This window comes from Mangifera indica, chromosome 6, assembly GCF_011075055.1.
Source record: "Mangifera indica cultivar Alphonso chromosome 6, CATAS_Mindica_2.1, whole genome shotgun sequence".
Classification (NCBI taxonomy): Eukaryota; Viridiplantae; Streptophyta; class Magnoliopsida; order Sapindales; family Anacardiaceae; genus Mangifera; species Mangifera indica.
Window position 1 is genome coordinate 1,343,452 of NC_058142.1, and position 20,355 is coordinate 1,363,806.

Genomic DNA, 20,355 nt, shown 5'->3' on the forward strand with positions numbered 1-20,355 from the left:
ATTTTCCAATAAAAACGAGAAAAAAGGCGGGGATGGAGACGAAAAAAATCTCCGTAATCGGGGACGGGTCGGGGACGGGGATACATATGCCCCCGCCCCTCCCTATCCCCTCCCCACCCCATCCCACCCTCTAAATCTAATATATTATTATAATAATTTTTAAACTATTAAGTTCTATAAATTTTTACATTATGATTTATTAAAACTATAACTTTAATTTTACTAATTTTTGAATTATCAATTATCAGTTTTTACTAATTTCTGAACTATTAATCTAATATATTAAAAAAACCCCAAAATTTCATTATCATAAAATGCAAAAGCATTAAATTAATTTTATTTCAACTTCAAAACTTAGTCAGTCAATCCACTAGGTTTTACACACAAAAAAATAAATTATAAATTTGATAAAATCAATTGAAATGAGTGAAAGTGTTAAATTTAATGTTATTATAAAATTATCTTAAATCACATACATGAACAGTTACTAATGAAGAAATTGATTATTATATATTGTTAGATTTTATGAAATTTTGTATTTGAACTAAAATAATAATGACTATTTTGTAGCTCTTGTAGCAAGTTATATTTTGAGAGAATATGATTTATTTTATTTATTGAAATATATAAAGGAATTAAAATTTATATTTACGGGTATGGGGAAGGGATTTTTCCTCGCGGGGATGGGGAAGAGATTTTTCCCCGCTGGGACGGGGAGGAGATTTTCCTCCGCGGAGAGGGGACGGGGATTCTTTGTTATCCCCGTAACGGGGACGAGGTGGGGAAGGGGATTGATATCCCCTACGAGAACGGGGACAAGAATTAATATCCCCTCCCCATTGCCATCCCTATTCTCAATGCACCATCATGCTCCGACGGCCTCTCTTCTCTCCTCTGGAGCGTTGATTGGCCTAGATCTGGCATTGTCTTCGCCTGGGAAGACGAAGAGCTTCGTCTTCCAAGACGAAGACGACTACCTCGTCTCTGTCTGGGAAGACGATTGTCTTCCTAGACGGAGATGAGGTCGTCGTCTTCGTCTCGGAAGACAAAGAGCTTCATCTTCAAATTTCAAGTCATCATCTTCGTCAGATCTGGGTCGATCGACGTTCCAGAGGAGAAAAGAGAGGTCGTCGGACCATGGTGGTGCGTCGGGAAGGCTTTGTCATCGGCGATGGCGTCGGAGATTAAAAACTAAACCCTAAGGGGGAGGGGGGGAATGCTATTTTTCAAAAATTGGCCTAGAGGAAAATGATTAGTTTTTAGGGGTTAGAGGGGAAAAAAGAGATAAAATTTTAAGGCGTTAAAATTTTGTTAAATTTAACTACTCATGGGTGGATATTTGATATTTTTATAGTTAAAGGAAAGAAACTTAAGAATGCAGCATATCTTAGGTGGGAAATAGTCCTTTGGCCTTTTATTATTAGGTGGATCTATCCATTTATAGTTCTGAATTGTATTTATTTGTATTAGGATTTAATTGTCAACCTAAATGGGAAATTACAAATGAAAGATTATAACAAGTCAAAGTTGGAGATACTAGAGATGGCAGATCTAATGAAGTCGCTTATCGAAGGATAGGTCTTTTGAAAATTTCAAATCAAGACAAGCGTAAATTAAGCTTTAAATACAAGGGAATTAGATAAGGATCCGTCCGAGATTGATTAACCATAAATCTAATTTTTTTAAATTAATTTAATTTTAAATTTGACTTAAATTTATTTAAAATCAAATATCTAAATTGACTGGACCCGGCTCATTTGCGAACCCATTGTTAAATGGAAACTAGGTTCTGTTCTGTAGCTCCTAAAGGCGAAGGCAACTGCATTTTCGTCCACGCGCTTTGCCTACGCGTGTAAAAGTTAAACGTTCATATATTCCGGGAATTTCAACGTAGGTACTCGAGCACCTGGCTTTCTTCTTCCTCTACCATGTTAACTCCATTTTTAAAATTTTGTTTATAAAATTTGTTTTATTTTATTTTTATTTCTTCGAATAAAAAAAAAAAAAGAAAAAACGTTTCTTCTTTCGAATATGCCTTCCCTTTAATGGCCTGATCTGGTCTCTCTAAGATCTCAACTTATTAATGAAGTCCTCTCCAGTTTCGTCTCAGAAATTGTTTTTGTTAGTCAGTAGTCATGCAATCTAATTCGTCGTCTTTGAATCTTCAGAATTTGCACCATTTCAAATCTCGCAAGAGGTTCTGTGTTCCACGATTCGATTCGGCTCCTCGGCGTCGCCATTCTTATATCTTTTACGGTTTAAAGGTATGTTTGTAGACGGTTAGATGAAAATATATAGCATAATTGAAAAAAAAAAAAAAAAAAAAGGTGTTAGGGATGAGTGGCTTCGATCATAGTAATTGATTATTGTAATTTGATATGGTCATTGTGTTTATTATGGCTGCTTTTCTTATTTTGTAGCTAAGTGGATCAAATATTCGGAAATGTGGGTGTCGATTGCGGCAGAGTGTTGTTCAAGTTAAAGCCTTTGATGAGGTATCTTGTCTTTCTGAAATCAAATGGATCTCCTTTACATGGATGTGGATGATCTTCTTAGTTGCTAGTAGAGATGGTAGACTTTTTTCCCCCTTGATTTGCACTTATTAGTGATTTTATTTTCTTGCTTAATAGGATTTTGGTTTTTCTTCACTTGACAACTGGAGTGACAATGAGGGGAGTGTGGGGTTTACGTTTTCATCTAGCGACTCTGAAGAAAGTGACGGAGAAATTGTATTAAACCCAGTGAGTGATATTGATTTGCCTACCAATTCGACTTCAAGTGATGAAGCTCTGAGAGTAACTTCTTATAGGCTTGCAATGATGGCGAGAGTACGCAAAAGATACAGGCAGGTCTACCATCAATGAATTGCATATTTGTTCGACCTTGTAGCATTTTGTCGTGATTTGGAAAGTTTCCATTGCTTTGCTCAACACATATTACCAATTCTGTTGTGTTCCATTTGCACTTTTGACTAATTAAACTTGAATTTCAAAACAACGGTTTGAGTCATTATTCTTTATAGCACAAATCTCATATTTCACTAGAGTTGAAAATGTGTTTGCGCTTGAAGTATGTGCAAGTTCCGTAGTATGGTAGACTTTTGAATTTTCCGCCCTCATATTCCTCAATTGGGGTTCTTAGCTGTGGGCCTCTTAATTGCAACAAGAAGCCCAGCAGATTTTTGATATCATTTTTCCAGGGTTAGTTATCAAGTCATAAGGGAAAGATAAGGTAATATTTTACCAGGATTCATGCGGGTTATACATTCATTTGTAAGGCTAAGAAATTCTTGTTATGAAGCTTACTTTAATTGCTCTGATTTCTGTTGCTTATTAATAAAACCAGTGTAATATTTGGTCACACTCACTGATCAAAATCAGAGTAAGACAGTGGTGTTTTTTGGTTTTTTGTCCGTCCCTTGAGCTAGGGCATGTCCTCATTTTGGGTCTTGGCTGGTTGTTTGTCTTTGGCTCTGTTGTTTCCTTTGTTTCGGGCCTTCGGGTCCCTTTGCTTTGTTCAATACATACTTAGCCAAAAAAAAAGTCTGTTACCATTTAATAAGTTTTATTGATAGCATTATTTTGATATTTCCTATATTTCTGAAATACCTTAAAATAGTAATTTTAGGCAGCACTTAAATGGGCGGTATTTTCTTCTGTTTAACTTGTTCTTTTACTCTTTGCAATTGCAGGATCAAACTTGGATTGTTTAACAATCTTGGGCTGATGACTTTCTTGACGTTGCTGCTTTTATTTGTGGATTGGTGGGGATGGAAGATTGTCAGACTGCCCTTGGCACCTTTGTACATGACCCGTCCCTTTTTTATATCAGCCGCTTTAGTTGCTTGTGCGGGCTATCTATGTGTCCCTTTGCTTAAAAGTATAAAGATTCGCCAGATCATCAGGAAAGAAGGGCCTTCTAAGCACTCTTGGAAAAAGAAAACTGCTACCATGGGTGGATTGTTTTTTGTTCCAGTTGGGGTAGCTGTTGCAAAAGCCACAGTAGGTTACTCTTCTATTGAAGTTTCTGCTGCATCAGCTGCAACTCTAGCATTTGCTGTAATTGGGCTAATTGATGACTTGTTAAGCCTCATCAAGAATCAGAGTAGTGGGTTATCTGCATGGTTAAGATTAATTTTGGAGGTAAAAGTGTTTGTAAATTGCAATTACTTTTTTGGTTTCCAAACTTTCTAGTATTACTGATTCTAATCTAAAACGTTAATTGCTGATAATTATGTGAGTAACCCTGAGTAATGATTCTTTACAGATAGCAGTTGGGACGTGCTTTTCGTTTTGGTTGAATGCCACAGATATATCATCACCTTATGGCATGTATAGCTTCTTGTAACTAATCTAATCAACATTTTTCTGATGGTAACTAACACATCTGTTACTATGCTGATAAATTTGCGACAGAATACGAAGTTTAAGTACTGTGGTGGAATTTAGGGTTCTAGTAATCTCATTACGGATTGTTTGGTGTTGGAGCATAGCATGTGGAAAATTTTATGAAATTACCATAATGATAGAAGCGAACAGAGGATCAGATAGTGGGTTTGCAACAGTACTTCTGCTGGAAACACAGCGGATTTTTGAGAATAACCTAGTTAATAGTTCCATAATGAAGAGAGTGATCATAGGATCTCTTTGAGAAAAACCCTAACTCTCTGCAATATCTAAAACCTGCATTATCTAATAGTCCATCTCATTTCAATTTATCCTAAAAACTCTTTATGGGCAGTTCTTATAACTGTAGGTGGACCAAGAAAAGGAAAGAAAGGAAAACAAGGATTTTTTACCTACCATATTTCAGGCTGCAATAATTTACAAAAGAAAAGCTTCTTAAAGTTTAAGACCATTGAAATTGTTGTTATATATCTTGAATATTTTAGGGAGCCCTAATGGCTCTTGCATTATAATAATAGTCAGCAATACATACTAATGTTCATTTGAATGTTGAACTGTATCTATAAAATTAATTAAAAAAGGTCAGCACCCTTCTGAAGACCTATTGAATCAACTGTTAAGCTCTCTTTTTCTGGAATTGATGTATAGTGTCCCATAGAAAATATTTCAGATGACAGACATCTCGTAACAGGTATCAAAATGTTACTTCGCAGTTTGGAATTTCTATGAATAGTTTTTTTATCTTGAATGTTGCTTTTACTCAGATGGTCTTCATTTTCTCCTATGCAGGAAACTGTTGGTTCCTCTACCTGCCCCAATTGGCCTTCTGTATTTGGGAAAATTCTATCTGTTGTTGACTCCCTTTACTTTTGTTTCCATGGGAAATGGGATTGATTTGACTGATGGTCTAGATGGTTTGGTTGGAGGGACTGCTGCACTGGCCTTTATTGGATTGTCAGTTGCAGTGCTTCCAATATGTCCAGGTTAGAGTAAATTTCTTTGGATTGTCAGTTGCACTGGCTTTTAGAGTTTGATCAAGACACTGTATAAGTAATATATCTTATTTTGTACTTTTTGCTTTTATCTAGTAAAATGCTGAAGATTTGTATTATGCCTTGTGTGTAGAGCTTCATGTTTAAAAAAGACTAAAAATCAGGCCCACCCTCTAAGTTTTGTGGCATGGCATCAATGTGGTGTTATTCTAGTACTTATACTGCAAAAAATAAGAATTTGTAGACACACTTCTGTTTTTGAATTAAGCATGCAACTAATGTAAAGCAATTTTCTTGGCCCTTAAAATTTTGCAATCACTGTTAAATGACTCACATGCTTAATTGCACCTCAATCGCTTCTTATTTGAGCTGTGCAGACCTGCTGCTAAATAGTTGCAATTTTGCACTGACACCATTATGCTTCTGGGTATCGAATCATTCTTAAAACAATAATAAGGCTTGGGTTCTTGGTTCTGAATCACTCTCCGTTATGGTAGTTTAATATCTATCATCCGGTTCAGGATGACTTTAGATATGATATTAAAGTATTGCTTTGATGTTCTTTATTTGGTTATTTATAGTTTGATGTCTGAATGATGCTAACATTTGCTTTCTTTTCTTTTTGAAATAATATAATACAATTATAAATGTTTTTTTAGTCCATGAAGTGCATATTTGAAGGCCAGTCTTTACTGGGCTATTTTTTAGCACTAACTACAAATTTACTTTCCAAACCAGCGCTTTCTATATTTGGAGCATCAATGGCAGGAGCATGTGTTGGTTTTCTATTCCACAACCGATACAGAGCATCTGTTTTTATGGGTGATACTGGATCCTTGGCCCTTGGTGGTGCATTGGCTGCAATGGCCGCTTGTACTGGAATGTTTTTACCATTATTTGTTTCATCTGGGATCTTTGTGGTGGAAGTTTTGTCTGTTATTATGCAGGTATGTTCCATTCATGAGACTTACATTTTTATTACCAATTAGTTGAAATAGGCAAAGCAACTAGCCAGCAGCTACAAAATTTGTATGACTTGATGAAGATGTGCCCTCTAGTAGTGGTAAAATTTTATTGAACTTTATAATAACCTAGTTCTTTTCTCAGTTTGCCTATTAAGAAGAGTGTCAGTGTACTTCAAATTCAATACTTGATGATTTCACAATGCTTATTTATACCCTGAGTAAGCCTACCGTTGAATTTCTACAGTTGTTTGGCTTATAACACATAATTATTATTAATACTAACAGATTATGATTGTGATGAAAGATAGCAACATATATATTACTTATTTCTTTCACTTTATAACAAATTAGTTTAACTATCTTTTTTTCCTTTTCATATTTTTCAAATTAATTCTATCCAATTTAATATCTACAATCAGACTCTCTAAATGGTTCCTTGCGTCTGCTCTATATGTTTTTTCCCCCTTTTTTTGCTGTATTTGTAGTAGTTTCTTGCTAGAGTAAGACTAACAATGAGTACTAATTTTTACTCTAGAAATAACGTGTCATTATGTGATTGAGTGTTATTTTATTCATGATTCAAAATTATCTAATCACATTATAACACATCATTATTAATACATAAATTAGTACTCATTATCAGTATATATAGTTTTATTGTTCATTCTATTTTCTTGCAAAATTATTTTTTGAGTTCTTTTTGACATGATGCAGCTTTTACTTAGTAATGAATGGTGAAAATTGTGTTTAAAATGCTGAATTCTCCTGAGTCTGTTTTTCAACTGCAAATACATTGTAGGTTTTGTACTTCAAAACAACCAAGCGCTTGCATGGAGCTGGTCGTCGATTGTTTAGAATGGCACCGTTTCATCATCACCTGGAACTATGCGGACTCAAAGAGCCGATAATCGTGGCATGGGCTTATGTTATATCATCAGTGTCGGCTTTATTCGCAGGATATGTAGGTCTTATATCAGCATAATTCTGGAGGCATTTTCCCTCTAAACAATGTTGTATACATTCAGTTTTATATATTTAATTAGATATCTAAATGATATATCATCATGTGATTGAATGTTATATTGTCTTTAATTCGAAATCACCTATTCACATGATGATAGATCATTTAGGTATTTAATTGAATACTCAAAACTAAGTGGACATAGTTTTGTTATTTCTGTCACCCATTTGATTTCTAAGTTAAGGTCACGATTGGTGCTTTTTAGTTCTTCCAAACGAACACTGATTTACTTGATTCATTTTTTGATCTTTTGCAAAGGAAAGCTATAGAACAATGTACACAGTGATGATTCTTGTCGAATACATTTCTGGATGAAGGCTTCTGGTAACTGCGACTTGAGCCTTAGAGCCATGCTAATACCAAGGATTACAGTGAGTCAGATTCAGCAGTAAGCATTTCAGGCCTATATGTAATTTTTGGACAAAGCAATATAACAAGAAAAAAATTTGAAGTTTATAATTCCCCTCTCAGCTCCTTTTTAATTATTTGATATTGAAATAAATATGATTCATATTTTTTAGTTTTATTAAGTCCAATTCAAATTATGGGCAATTTAAATTCAACTGGAATTTAAAATGTTTAGTTTGATATGGTGAACAGATATGTTAAATAAGGAGAACCCTTAAAAAAAAAAAAAGACAATTTTTTATATATGATGACATCAGTGAAGTGTGGATCACCAACGAAACTCGAATTCAATGAGTTGATATTTTTTTTAAATTTGAATTTAACTCGTTTAAATTGAATATTAAATTGAGTTAAATCTTATTGGACTTGCTCTAATTTATTCCTTGAGAATACAATCAACATTCAACACAATTTAGGATGAATTGAAACTAGTGTTTCATTCAAACCGAATTAAGTTTAAGCTAAGCGTAATTTGTATAGAATTGAGTTTGAGTTTAAACTCAATTCGTTTAAAAAAAGTTAAGCTCGAGTTTAAATTAAACTTTTAACTAGTTTATTATTAAAATAACGTCATTTTAAAACATATTGATCAAAACAATATTGTTTTATATCAAAATTTTTAGTTCGTGAGTTTGACGAGCTAAATACTCTAAAACTCGATCTCGAAAATATTGAACTTTTAAACTCGAGTTTGTTCAAATCAAGTTTGAGCCTAAATAAGTTTGATTTGAATTGAATACTAATTGAAAACATAAAATATTTGAATAAACAATAGACCCAAAATGGAAGGATAAAAAAAAATAGCCAAATTAGGGAAACACAACAATTATCAAAAGATCTGAGGCACAAAAAGAAAAGGCAAGTGCTCCTTATCATCTAAAATAGCCAAAATCAAGGACTAACATGTAAACTCATGACAATCATCAAAAACCCTAATCTAACTCATGACATATATACCCCAGTAGCCACCTCGAACTCAACTCTTCCATAGGGATTTCGCAGTTTGTATCTCTCTCCGTCTCCCAAGAACCCTAGAGCTCTTAATCAAGCTCGTCTTGTAGCAGCCATGGTAAGTTGAAATTCTTGAAACTTATCAGTTTCGTTTACTTCTATGTCACTTCAATCTCTCTTTCCATCATAAATATACCAGTTTTATCTGATCGGGATATTTGTCTTTCGTTTTTCTTTAATTATTCCTGTGTGTGTTCGATCTCAGTTTGTGTTGTAAAAGTGAAGCATTTTGTTGATAAAGTTCTGATTTTGCATATTAGCGTTAGTTTGTTAGATTATTTGTAAAGTAATTGCAATGAATCTTGGATTAAATAGATTTTATTAATAATTATATAAAGTGTGCTGTTACATCTTTAGGATTTTTTTATATAATTGTAAGATAACTTGGATTTCAACATGTAATTTGTTGGTATTATTTTTTGTTCTTTAGTCGAAGAAGAAGACTAGAGAGCCAAAGGAGGAGAATGTGACGCTAGGACCTGCTGTGAGGGATGGAGAGCATGTTTTTGGAGTTGCCCACATTTTTGCATCGTTCAATGATACTTTCATTGTAAGTGTGAAAAATTGTCACTTAGTTAATAAGCTTTTTTCCTATAGTCATGTGCTAATACCTTCTGGTTGTGGAACTGCAGCACGTCACTGATCTGTCTGGCAGGGAAACCCTTGTTCGCATCACTGGTAAGTGTATAAGTTTTTGCTCTATTATCTGTTTGGTAGTTAAGTATGTATTAAAAGAGAAAAAAAATATTTGCATCTATTTTTAATTGTGTGCATGTATTAGAGTTTCTATTCTAGTTGTTATTAGATTAAGTATTTTAGTTGTATTCAGATAATTTTGTTGTATGCATAAGAGCGGGAAAACAAAACACTAAAGCCCGTGCATTTGCATCTATAGCTATGATGGATGGGGAAAACTGTCTTGTGAGGTAGGAATTTTAGACATTAGCATATTGAGATCCAATCCTAGTCAATATTTCTTTATTGGTTACTGCATAGCCATGTCATTTCTCTTTAATGATGTTTCCCTAACTCTCTTGGAGTTAAATGAGCCAACTTTGGAACATGAAATTCTTTGTGCTTTTTTCGCGGGCATTAGTTTACTAATTGTTGGATGTTATCATCTCAAATTTTGAGATATTAACTTCTCTGTTGGACAGGTGGTATGAAAGTGAAAGCAGACAGAGATGAGTCTTCTCCATATGCTGCTATGCTTGCAGCACAGGATGTTTCAAGTAGATGCAAGGTTTTACTTTTTACTTTGATACCTCCAAATGTTTTTTATTAGGCTTATACTCTTTTCCCTTTCTATGTTGAGTTGCTAGCTGATTTGCCATTAAGTATGGCCCATTATGCCTTTTAAAGAGGGACACTTATGATTTGTCTTAATGTTTTGCTATATGGTAAAATGTTTTGTTTATCCCCCTTTCATTGCCTAGTATCTCACTTAGTTCAATCTTTATGAATCAGGAACTTGGAATTACTGCTCTTCATATTAAGCTCCGTGCAACCGGTGGTAACAAAACCAAGACGCCTGGACCAGGTGCCCAGTCTGCTCTTCGTGCTCTTGCTCGATCAGGAATGAAAATTGGTCGCATAGGTAGGATTCCTGCTCTGCACTGTGTATGATATCATGATTATATTACTAGTATAGCAACCTTTTCTTATAATTAGCTCTTTGATGAGTTTTGTGGATTTTGCGGGGTTGCATGCTTGAATTATGCAAAGATGCATGTTAAATGAACTTTTGGGAGAAATAGAATTCACTATGTCTCATTAGTGTCAATTAGATTTTGGACTTTAAAAGGTGATTAAGTGCTTCATCTAGTCTTACTTCTGGACGCCAGTAAAAAGATTTTTCAACTCAATTCATCTTGATAGCCAAGCAAAGTTTACAGTTGCAGGACAAATAGTTTTTAGTATTGCCTTTGTTTTATAAACCTATAATTTTTCATGTTATTGTATATCTTCTAGGTTCTCTTTCTTTAACGTTTTGAAGTTGTGACTTAGATTACTTGTCATATGCTGGGCTTGAGATTGCACTAGCTGCTTATGAATATACTTGAGTTGGAATTTGTGAATGCCTGTTCTTTGTTTTGGAGGTAAATTGATTTTGTCGTGATCACTTGTTTCAGAGGATGTGACTCCAATTCCAACTGATAGCACCCGTAGAAAGGGTGGTAGAAGAGGAAGAAGGCTTTGAGCAGTATCTTGGAGTCGCTCTGTTTTTATGTTATCCCTATGGGATGGTCGCTCTTTAATCAGCTGTTGCTTTTCAGTTTTGGAACTAATTAATTTTTTATTTATGTCTGGATGAAAGATCTATTTTGAGCTTTATGTAAAAGCAATAGGCTTAAGCAGATTGGGATAATTGTTTTCGTGCACTACATATAATGTCATGAGTCAAATTCAGAAATGTCGTTTTGCTTTCCTGCTCTTGTTATTATGTGGGATTATCCTCGTAGGCTCATAGGAATTCGACTAAGAATATAAAATATATAGCTGCTTAAGTTGGGTCAATAATATATTTCTTTTAAAATTTATTTGGGAGTATGAGTAACAAACAGGAATTATACCTTGGTATAAAATGTTAGGTTGGGCAGAGTTATTTGAAAGAGTAGCACTGTGTATGAATTTGTGTAAAAACAATATTATATAATTGTATTAATACAAAAGTTTGTGCTTTTTATATATTTGAGTGGGCTTGACTGTTTGAGGATTGTTACGAGTGTTATCTTAACTAAAAAGGGTGAATTCAAATCAAGTTGATATGAGTTTGTATATTAGTTTAATTTAAATGAGGGTGAAATATTTTTGGCTTGGATAAGTTTGAGTCTAAGGGTTTTATGGTTTTATATTATTAAACTCGAACTTAAGTTTGGATAGTATTTGACTCGATTAAAGTTTAAAAAAATTTAATTTGAATCAATTGAAATGATATTATTGACTAATGTGTATCAGATTTGTTTTTTGTCAATTTTAGCTTTGTTGTAGCTTGAATTTGGTTCAAATTGTGATCAAATTTGAATTTGACTTTTTTTAAATTGAACTAAGATTGAATAAGTTTAAGTGGTCAATTTGGATTGACTCTGGAATTATTATCCTCATCTTTTTTTTTTAAACAATAAAACTATGGTTTGTGCAAACTTCAATACTTGAAAATATGGCAATTAGGAAATTTTAAAGAGTTGGGTGTGTACTTTATTTAGGTATCAACAAAATCTCATTTATAGTGTGACTAGAGTTAGATTCGAATTAAGTTGAATTTGAGTTCGGTTGAGTTCAAATTCAGTTCGGTTTACATATAGCTGAGTTTGAACTTGTGAAAATCAAGTTTGAATTCGGTTTGAATTCAATTTGATTCGTTTTTTCATTATTAAAACGATATCGTTTTAATATATATAGATCAAAATGATGTCGTTTTGTATCAAAATTTTTAATTGAAAAATTTGGCCAGTAACTCGAGATCTAGTTCATATAGGGTTGATTGGTTTCGGGTTTGTTCGAATCGAGTTTAAGTTTAAACTTGAACAAATTCAATTTAAATCTAACTTTAATATGACTAAGAGTAATATATTATTTATAATTCAAAATTATATAATTATATAATTATTATTATTTAAATTTTATAATAAATAATAATTTATATATCAATAATTATTTGTAATTAGATGATTAAATAATTTTAAACTAATGTTTTTAATCCAAAATATTTCCACCCGGGCAATTCTTGTCTGCTCCCTCTCTCTCTCTCTCTCTCTCTCTGTTTTACTTTTGAGTTGGCTAACCAAATTGACCAACTCATTCCCTAATATCGGCTCCAACAACCGGTCATCTTTGACATTCTTTTAATTTTGGGCAACTATGATGCCACCCTCAGGTTTAGTCTTCTCTGTTCAAAATGCAAACTTGTACTGAAACTCTGCCATTACATTATAGTTCCATCAGCGGAAAATATAGTTGCCGAAGCCACCATTATTGATTAACAAGTTTGGCAGATACAGCATTATCCGGACTCAACCCACCACTTGACATCACAAAAAGATTCAGAATCCTGTCAGGCAAGCCACTGGCATCATCGCCGTGGAAAATTCTTTTAAATAGCCTGCGGCCATGGGCATTCTCATTTCTAAATGTGCAGCTCTGTTCAATAAAATTTAATATCGAAATCAGTCTGTCTCAATAAGATAACAACTGGATCCGCTTTCTTATTTTGTTGTTCATATTATTTGTATATACATCTTGATGATTGAAATTTTTACCAAATCTGTGGCCTGGCATTATTGAGCTTAATACTCATCAATGGTTTTGGAAGAGGGGTCTGAATTTTAATGTTTTGTCTGGTGGTTAGCCAAGAAGACACTGCACAACCATTTAATAGCAGCAGTAGTAGGTTTTGTAATAATATAAAAAAGAATGAGGTATAATAGTGAGATTTTAAATTAAAAATAAAATAATAATTAATTATATAAAAAATTATTTTAATACTCAATTAAAGAGATAAAATTAAATACTTAAATCTGGGTGATAAAATATGTTCTTTGTCCTAATCGATCTTTGCTGTAACTGCTACATCACTTCCTTGCATACACAGCTGGCTGCCTGGCCACTGTTAATCCAGTCTCAGTCTCAGCCCCATTCCCCCCGGCCGGCGTGGTCTCTGACTTCTAAGTCAGAGTTTTAGGTTTCATTAGAACAAACAAATTTAAAGTTTACCACGTTTAGCAGTCGATTTTGATTATTTCCTTCTCTTATTCCTATTCCAACCAGAAGCTGCCCAGAAAAAAGGAAATTACGACTAAATTTCCTTTTAAACGTTAAACTTATAATATATATATATATATATACACACACACACGCACGCACACACAATTGACACCATTAATGTTTTTCTGCAGCTCCTACATATATTTCTCCCAAAACTTACCATTACCAGCCACAAGCCACACACACACACTCTCTCTCTCTCTCTCTCTCTCCACCCCCCCATAACGTTAACGTGGAGATGGACCTTCTCTCACTCTTGCCGTCTGTCACTCCTGGAACCCTAACCCAATACTTCTTCTCCTTCCTTGCCCTTCTATGGTTGCTTCATCAGGTGACTTACTGGATTAAGAAACGCCACATTCCAGGGCCTGTGTTTGTGTTGCCTTTCATTGGCAACGCAATCCCATTGGTTCGCAATCCCACCCGGTTCTGGGAAGAGCAAGCTGTTATTGCCAAGCCTCTTGGCTTCTCTGCAAATTATCTCATTGGCAACTTTATGCTGTTCATTCGTAACACTGAACTCTCTCACCGTATTTTCTCAAATGTTCGCCCTGACGCTTTCATGTTGGTGGGTCATCCCTTTGGAAAAAAGCTCTTTGGTGAACATAATCTGATCTACATGTTTGGACAAGACCATAAAGATCTTCGTGCTCGTATTGCTCCTAATTTCACTATTAGAGCTCTCTCTACTTACATTTCGTTGCAGCAGATTATTATTCTTAAACACTTGAAAAAATGGGTTAAATTATCAAATTTCGATGTGTCCCAGAAGCAGCAGCTTATCACTCTTCGTCTTCTTGTTCGTGATATGAATCTCGAAACGTCTCAAACGGTTATCGTGGGACCTTATTTGGATGAAGAAGCCAGAAGAAAATTTAACTATGATTACAATCTTTTCAATGTCGGCACGATGAAATTCCCCGTGGATCTGCCCGGTTTCGCGTTTCGAAACGCCAGGCTGGCGGTTCAGCGTTTAGTGGAAACTTTGACCATGTGCACTCGACAGAGCAAGGCGAAGATGGCGAACGGCGAAGAGCCCTCTTGTTTGATTGATTTTTGGATGCAAGAACACATAAAAGAGGTTTCCGCCGCGGAGGCCGCGGGTAAACCCCCGCCACCGCACTCCGGAGACCACGAAATCGCCGGCCACCTCTTTGATTTCCTCTTCGCAGCTCAAGACGCGTCTACCTCGTCACTCTTGTGGGCCGTTTCACTTCTCGACTCGCACCCCGAAGTCCTGAGCAAAGTTCGTAGTGAAGTTCTTAACTTTTGGTCGCCTGAATCAAACGAAATGATAACGGCCGATCAGGTGAGGGAGATGAAGTACACGCAAGCTGTGGCGCGTGAGATTTTAAGGTATAGACCACCGGCCACATTGGTTCCACACATTGCGGTCAAAGACTTCCCGTTGACCGATTCGTACACTATCCCGAAGGGCACGATTGTGTTCCCGTCTGTGTACGAGTCATCTTTCCAGGGATTCACTGACCCAGACCGGTTCGACCCCGACCGGTTCAGTGAGGAGAGACGAGAAGATCAGGTACATAAGAGGAACTTTATGGTGTTCGGAGCTGGGGCCCATCAATGTGTGGGCCAGAGATATGCGTTGAATCATTTGGTGCTTTTTATCGCGATGTTTGCCACGTTGATTGATTTCAAGAGACAGAGAACCGACGGTTGTGATGAGATTGTGTACAATCCAACGATTTGTCCCAAGGACGGGTGTAAAGTTTACCTGTCTAGGCGTTGCTCACGTTATCCTAATCTCTCATTCGAGTGACGGAAACACCCTTAAAATGATTACTTTAGTTTGCAGTGTCGGTACTGTATTTGGAATTGTGTTAGCACAGTTACCGAGGGTGAATGGGTCAAATATAGTGTTGTTTTCAGTTGTATATGTTCAATTTTTTTCCTGTGGGTGGGTGCGCATAGATTTTGACGGACTGTTTAAGTAATTTGTTATTAGATTAATGATGGCAGTTGACCAGGGTTTGGATTCTTGTTAAGAGCATTCCGGTCAAATTGCACACCGTACCTGTCAAAAATCCTTTTTATTTTTTTATAATGAAAATCACGTCGTTGAATTCTTTAAAAAAAGTTAAAATAATTAAATTTTAATAAATTAACAATAAATTTTAATTATAATATCGTCACCTTAAAAAATGTCATAATCAAATTTTAAAAATAAAAAATTATATATATAGATAATATGAACTTTAACTTATATACCAATTATAATATATTTTTATGTGATTTAGTTATGAAAAATTGAAATTCTTACTTTTTTTTTTTTTAACCGTGTATACATATACAGCATCCACCTCAAAGCTTAAATAAAAATACTACAACAGTATTTCATTTTTCTAAAATACCTTCGTTGATGTAACTTTTACCTGTAGAAAGAGAGAATATTTTTCTTCAGCCTTCCAATGAGGAAAAAATCTCTGCAATACGGGGAAAACACTTTTTCAACAGAGAATACATATGATTGAATAATAAAACCCGTGGGAAAACTATTATAAAGGATTCAAATTGGACACAAGGGAGGAGAGACAAAAATTGGTAGATTTATTTAGAGAATTAACATTTGTTGTAAAGATTTTACAGCAAAATCATCTACATTTAGGTTAATCTTGATTCAAGCTCATATGTTATGTATTTTTTTTATGAATAATTGAAAATAAAATAATGTATGGTAGATTCATATTCATAATTTTATGTGAAATTTAATTTTGTTGTGAATTCATATTGTTAGATTGTTTAATATTATTATTTCATGTTATTTTCATTGTTTAAAGTTATTATAATGTTGTATTGATAGTAAAAAAATACAAAAATTATGGTCTGAAAAATTTTCAAACGAAGAACAGGTTGGCAAAGCCAACCTGGGGCTTGGGTTCACTAACACCCTAACTGATATTTTTCGCACTTTCTTCCACTCCACTCAATTTTATGTTGTTTAATATTGTTATTTCATGCAATTTTTATTGTTTGAAGTTGTTATAATGTTATTTAATATTATACTGATGGTTATAAAATACAAAAATTTATTTCTGAAAAATTTCCAAACAAAAATAGGTTAGCAACACCAACCCATTGGCGGCAAGGGTTGACGATGCCAACCCCTCGTATTGTTTTTTCTCTTTCCATTCAACTCAATTTCATATTGTTTAATATTGTTATTTCATATTATTTTAATTATTTAATGTTGTATGTATTGATGGTTATAGAAGACAAAATTTTAAGTCTAGAAAGTTTTCGAAAGTTAATGTTCATCAATGGTTATTATCCATGGTATATAAACTTTGACTAGAAATATTTATTATTTAACAAAATAATATTTATTTTAACAAAAAATATCTCTAACAAAATATATATATTTATTTAAATAAAAATTAAATAAAGCTAAAATAAAGGTATATGACTTTAAGCAAAAAAATAAAGGGGTACGCTAACCCCTTGCCAACTCCTTTAAACAAAATTTTAGATAATAAAGGGGTTCCCCTCCCAAAATAACCTTTCCAGTCAAAATTCATTTTTTGACTTTTTTTCATTTTAAAAATTGCAAGAATTGACTAATTAATAATATTGTTAAAATTGTAATATTTAACAATATTTTGATTTATTTAATTGAATTCCGATAGAATTAAATTGAATTGATTTACGTGAAATTCAAATTGAATTAATTTTGGTATGATACAATACATTATGCTTCTGTTTTATAAAAAACCTCACTTATTATCCTGCCATTATTTTGCCTCTGCAAATCCAATAAGTTTCGTCGGCCGATTGCTCATTGAATTTTTTTCGTGCAAATCTGTGCTAAATATAGATCTCTCTTTTATGGTATATTTAAAATAAATGTGCTAAAGATGAATATATATATATATATATATATATATATATATATATATATATATATATATATATATATATATATATATGCTAAAGATGAAATTTTACTTCACGTGAATATTATTGCACAAATCATTGCATGATCTCTCTTCTGCAAGTCAAGTTATTCCTTGCAAGCTTTTGAAAATTTTAAAATTATTCCATGCAAGCTCACGTGAATATCCAATTCATTTTTTTTTAATTCTTGGGATATATATATTGATGAATTCTTTGCATATTAAACACCAAGTACTTCAGCGCATCCTCTTCATGGGTGGTTTCTTTAATTATCTTTTCATGTGCTACTTTAATATGATATTAACGTCAACTAAAATTTTGACAGATAAAATCAATTGAGTTTACAATTTTTGTATATTTAATCTAAAAAATTTAAACTCAACATTTTTAAATTCATTTAATCTTATATAACACATATATATAAATCTTGTTTCAAATACTGATACTAAATATTTATACATATTCTCTGTCTACAGTACATTAAAAGTAAGTAATACTGTAAACTTTATTTTGGTTTCTCAAAGTTGAAGATAAGGGCAATTTACACATTCTATCATATAAAGTGGTAAAAATGTTTAGAGTGTAAAAAATGTAGTATAAATGTATATGTGGGCCCTAATGAGGGTAAAAATTTTAATTTCTCTTTAATTATTTTGAATTAAAAATAAAATAACATCTAATATATCATAATACATCATCGTTTGTATGCATATTTGTACTCATTATTTATGTATATGGTGTCACTCTTTTAAAAATTTTCAAATACACACCATATCATCAATTTTTTAAAAAAAGTGTATTAATTTGTATTAGTAATATATATTATATTATACAATAAACTTATTATTTATAATAATTTGATGCATTTTAAAATATATATCATTTTCTATTTATATCATATCATAAAATATATATCTTATATCATAAAATACTAATAATTATATTATAAGTTATTTTAATTTAAATCAAGATTTGATTCACCGACTTAAATTTAAGTTTACTCAACCATTTGAGATTAAATTAATTTAGATTGATTTTAAAATTAAAATATTATAAATCTTGATTATCAATTCCATATTGACTCTCTTAAATTCAAGCTTAACGCTTACTTTAATTTGAATTTGGCTCAAGACACATGTAAAATTAGTCGACATAAATGGTCATAGGGTTATGTCCCACTCAAGTTTTAATACAAAAATAGATATACATTTGTAAGGTTTCAAAAATTTAAATATCAACCTATGACAAAATTTTTGTTAAAAATCTCAGTTAAATTAGAGGTAAAATAATCATTTATTAAAAAAATTAAAAATTTATCACATTATACTCCTTAAGTTTGAAAATTTCATAATTTTTTTTCCACCCACGGTTTCCAAGTTTTGAAAAGCGATCATTTCACCTCTTAAAGATCTAAGTTTTCTTTCTCTCCTCACAGGCAATGGCGACCTTTGAAAACTCTACGAGAGAGTCAAGGTCATCTCCGATAGAGTTCTTTCCTCTCCATCAAGGAAGAGATAAAGACATCATCTCTCTGTCAATGGAGACGAAGAGATGTTGCCTCTTCATCTCTATTGACGAAAGAACTCTATAGGAGATGGTTTTAGCTCTTTTGTTATGTTTTCAAAGGTTATCATTGTTAGTGAAAAGAGAAAAAAAACCTAAAAATTTGAGAGATTAAATTGTTACTTATCAAAACTTAAAAACTTTAGATGAAATTGAATTATGAAATTTTTAAATCTGAAAAATAAAAATAATAAAATTTTAATTTTTTAATAAATAATAATTTTACCTTTATTTATAACTCAAATTCTTAATAAAAATCTTATCATAAATAAGTATTTAAAATTTGAAAAACTCATAAATGTGTATTCAATTTTACATTAAAAATTCGAGTGGGAAATAATCTTTTGGCCGTCATAAATTAACAAAGTAGTATTTGCGTTTGTTCTTGAATAAATAGGTGTGTCTTTATTACTATTTTTTTTAATCATTGATAAACGATGGTGTGGTGTGACAGTTGGCAGGTAGATCTGGAGAAGACCTTCCACGGGAAAATACCATAGTATTATTACAATAAATAATCCTCGCTTAGCTAAAAGACAAAAGAATTATGCTATGGATACAAATAATATGAATAAATTTATATATAAATAATAATATAATATTATATAATTAAATTATTTTAAATTAAAAATAAAATAATTTTTAATCATATAATAATATATTATTATTTATGAGTAAAATTATATACATTATTTACACATATAATTTTATTAAAAGATAAATTGTCAATTTCTCTAACACTTAATTATAGAAATTATGGATTAAAAAGAGTGCAAGAAGAATCATCTATCTTTCAGCTTCAATGTGGTAATTAAATCACAGGAAACAAGAAGTCGATTTATTTATATCCCAAATATATATAGTTTAATAAGAAAAACTTATTTATCATGTAATCTAATTGAGTAATATAACACTATCACACGTAAAATTAAGCGTGATAATATTGATTAGTATTACTAATATATTAGAATGTGACATGCAGCTAAAACTTTAGGGTGTATTTGAGTTAGGGAATAAGAGATTGTTCTAATAATTAATTTTTTATTACAAATTTATTTCTTTTTTATTGGTTAGGTAATTAGAGGGTGTATTACAAATTTACAAATTGTTCTAATATTTGTTTGGAAGACACTATGTTAATTTAGGCTGACTCAGCAAACCATGTAGTCTTGATACCCGAGTGCACTCATTTTGGGCTCATTCTATAAGTCAATGCTTGTTCATGGTCCATCCCTCGACCCCGGTCTCTTCCTACATTTACTGGTGAAATAGATAGCCTTGGTCTGTGGTCACACCCTCTTTCGTTTCTATTC

The 20,355-nt window shown here is 32.7% G+C and overlaps 3 protein-coding genes across 3 annotated transcripts; all 3 read left to right on the plus strand.

Moving 5' to 3' along the window:
* The first annotated feature begins 1,897 nt into the window (after window positions 1–1,897).
* Window positions 1,898–7,843, plus strand: LOC123219127 (phospho-N-acetylmuramoyl-pentapeptide-transferase homolog). Its single transcript, XM_044640878.1, has 8 exons — window positions 1,898–2,264; window positions 2,421–2,495; window positions 2,631–2,845; window positions 3,692–4,142; window positions 4,267–4,331; window positions 5,196–5,389; window positions 6,137–6,345; window positions 7,163–7,843. The coding sequence occupies exons 1-8, from the start codon at window positions 2,136–2,138 to the stop codon at window positions 7,343–7,345; spliced, it is 1,521 nt and encodes a 506-aa protein (XP_044496813.1). The 5' UTR covers window positions 1,898–2,135; the 3' UTR covers window positions 7,346–7,843.
* An 856-nt stretch (window positions 7,844–8,699) lies between these two features.
* Window positions 8,700–11,216, plus strand: LOC123218132 (40S ribosomal protein S14-3). Its single transcript, XM_044639368.1, has 6 exons — window positions 8,700–8,861; window positions 9,234–9,353; window positions 9,436–9,481; window positions 9,961–10,046; window positions 10,271–10,400; window positions 10,936–11,216. Exons 1-6 carry the CDS (start codon window positions 8,859–8,861, stop codon window positions 11,001–11,003), a joined length of 453 nt encoding a protein of 150 aa, XP_044495303.1. The 5' UTR covers window positions 8,700–8,858; the 3' UTR covers window positions 11,004–11,216.
* A 2,458-nt stretch (window positions 11,217–13,674) lies between these two features.
* Window positions 13,675–15,573, plus strand: LOC123218316 (cytochrome P450 710A1-like). The gene has a single exon (XM_044639700.1). The coding sequence runs from the start codon at window positions 13,806–13,808 to the stop codon at window positions 15,345–15,347; it is 1,542 nt and encodes a 513-aa protein (XP_044495635.1). The 5' UTR covers window positions 13,675–13,805; the 3' UTR covers window positions 15,348–15,573.
* The last annotated feature ends 4,782 nt before the right edge of the window (window positions 15,574–20,355 follow it).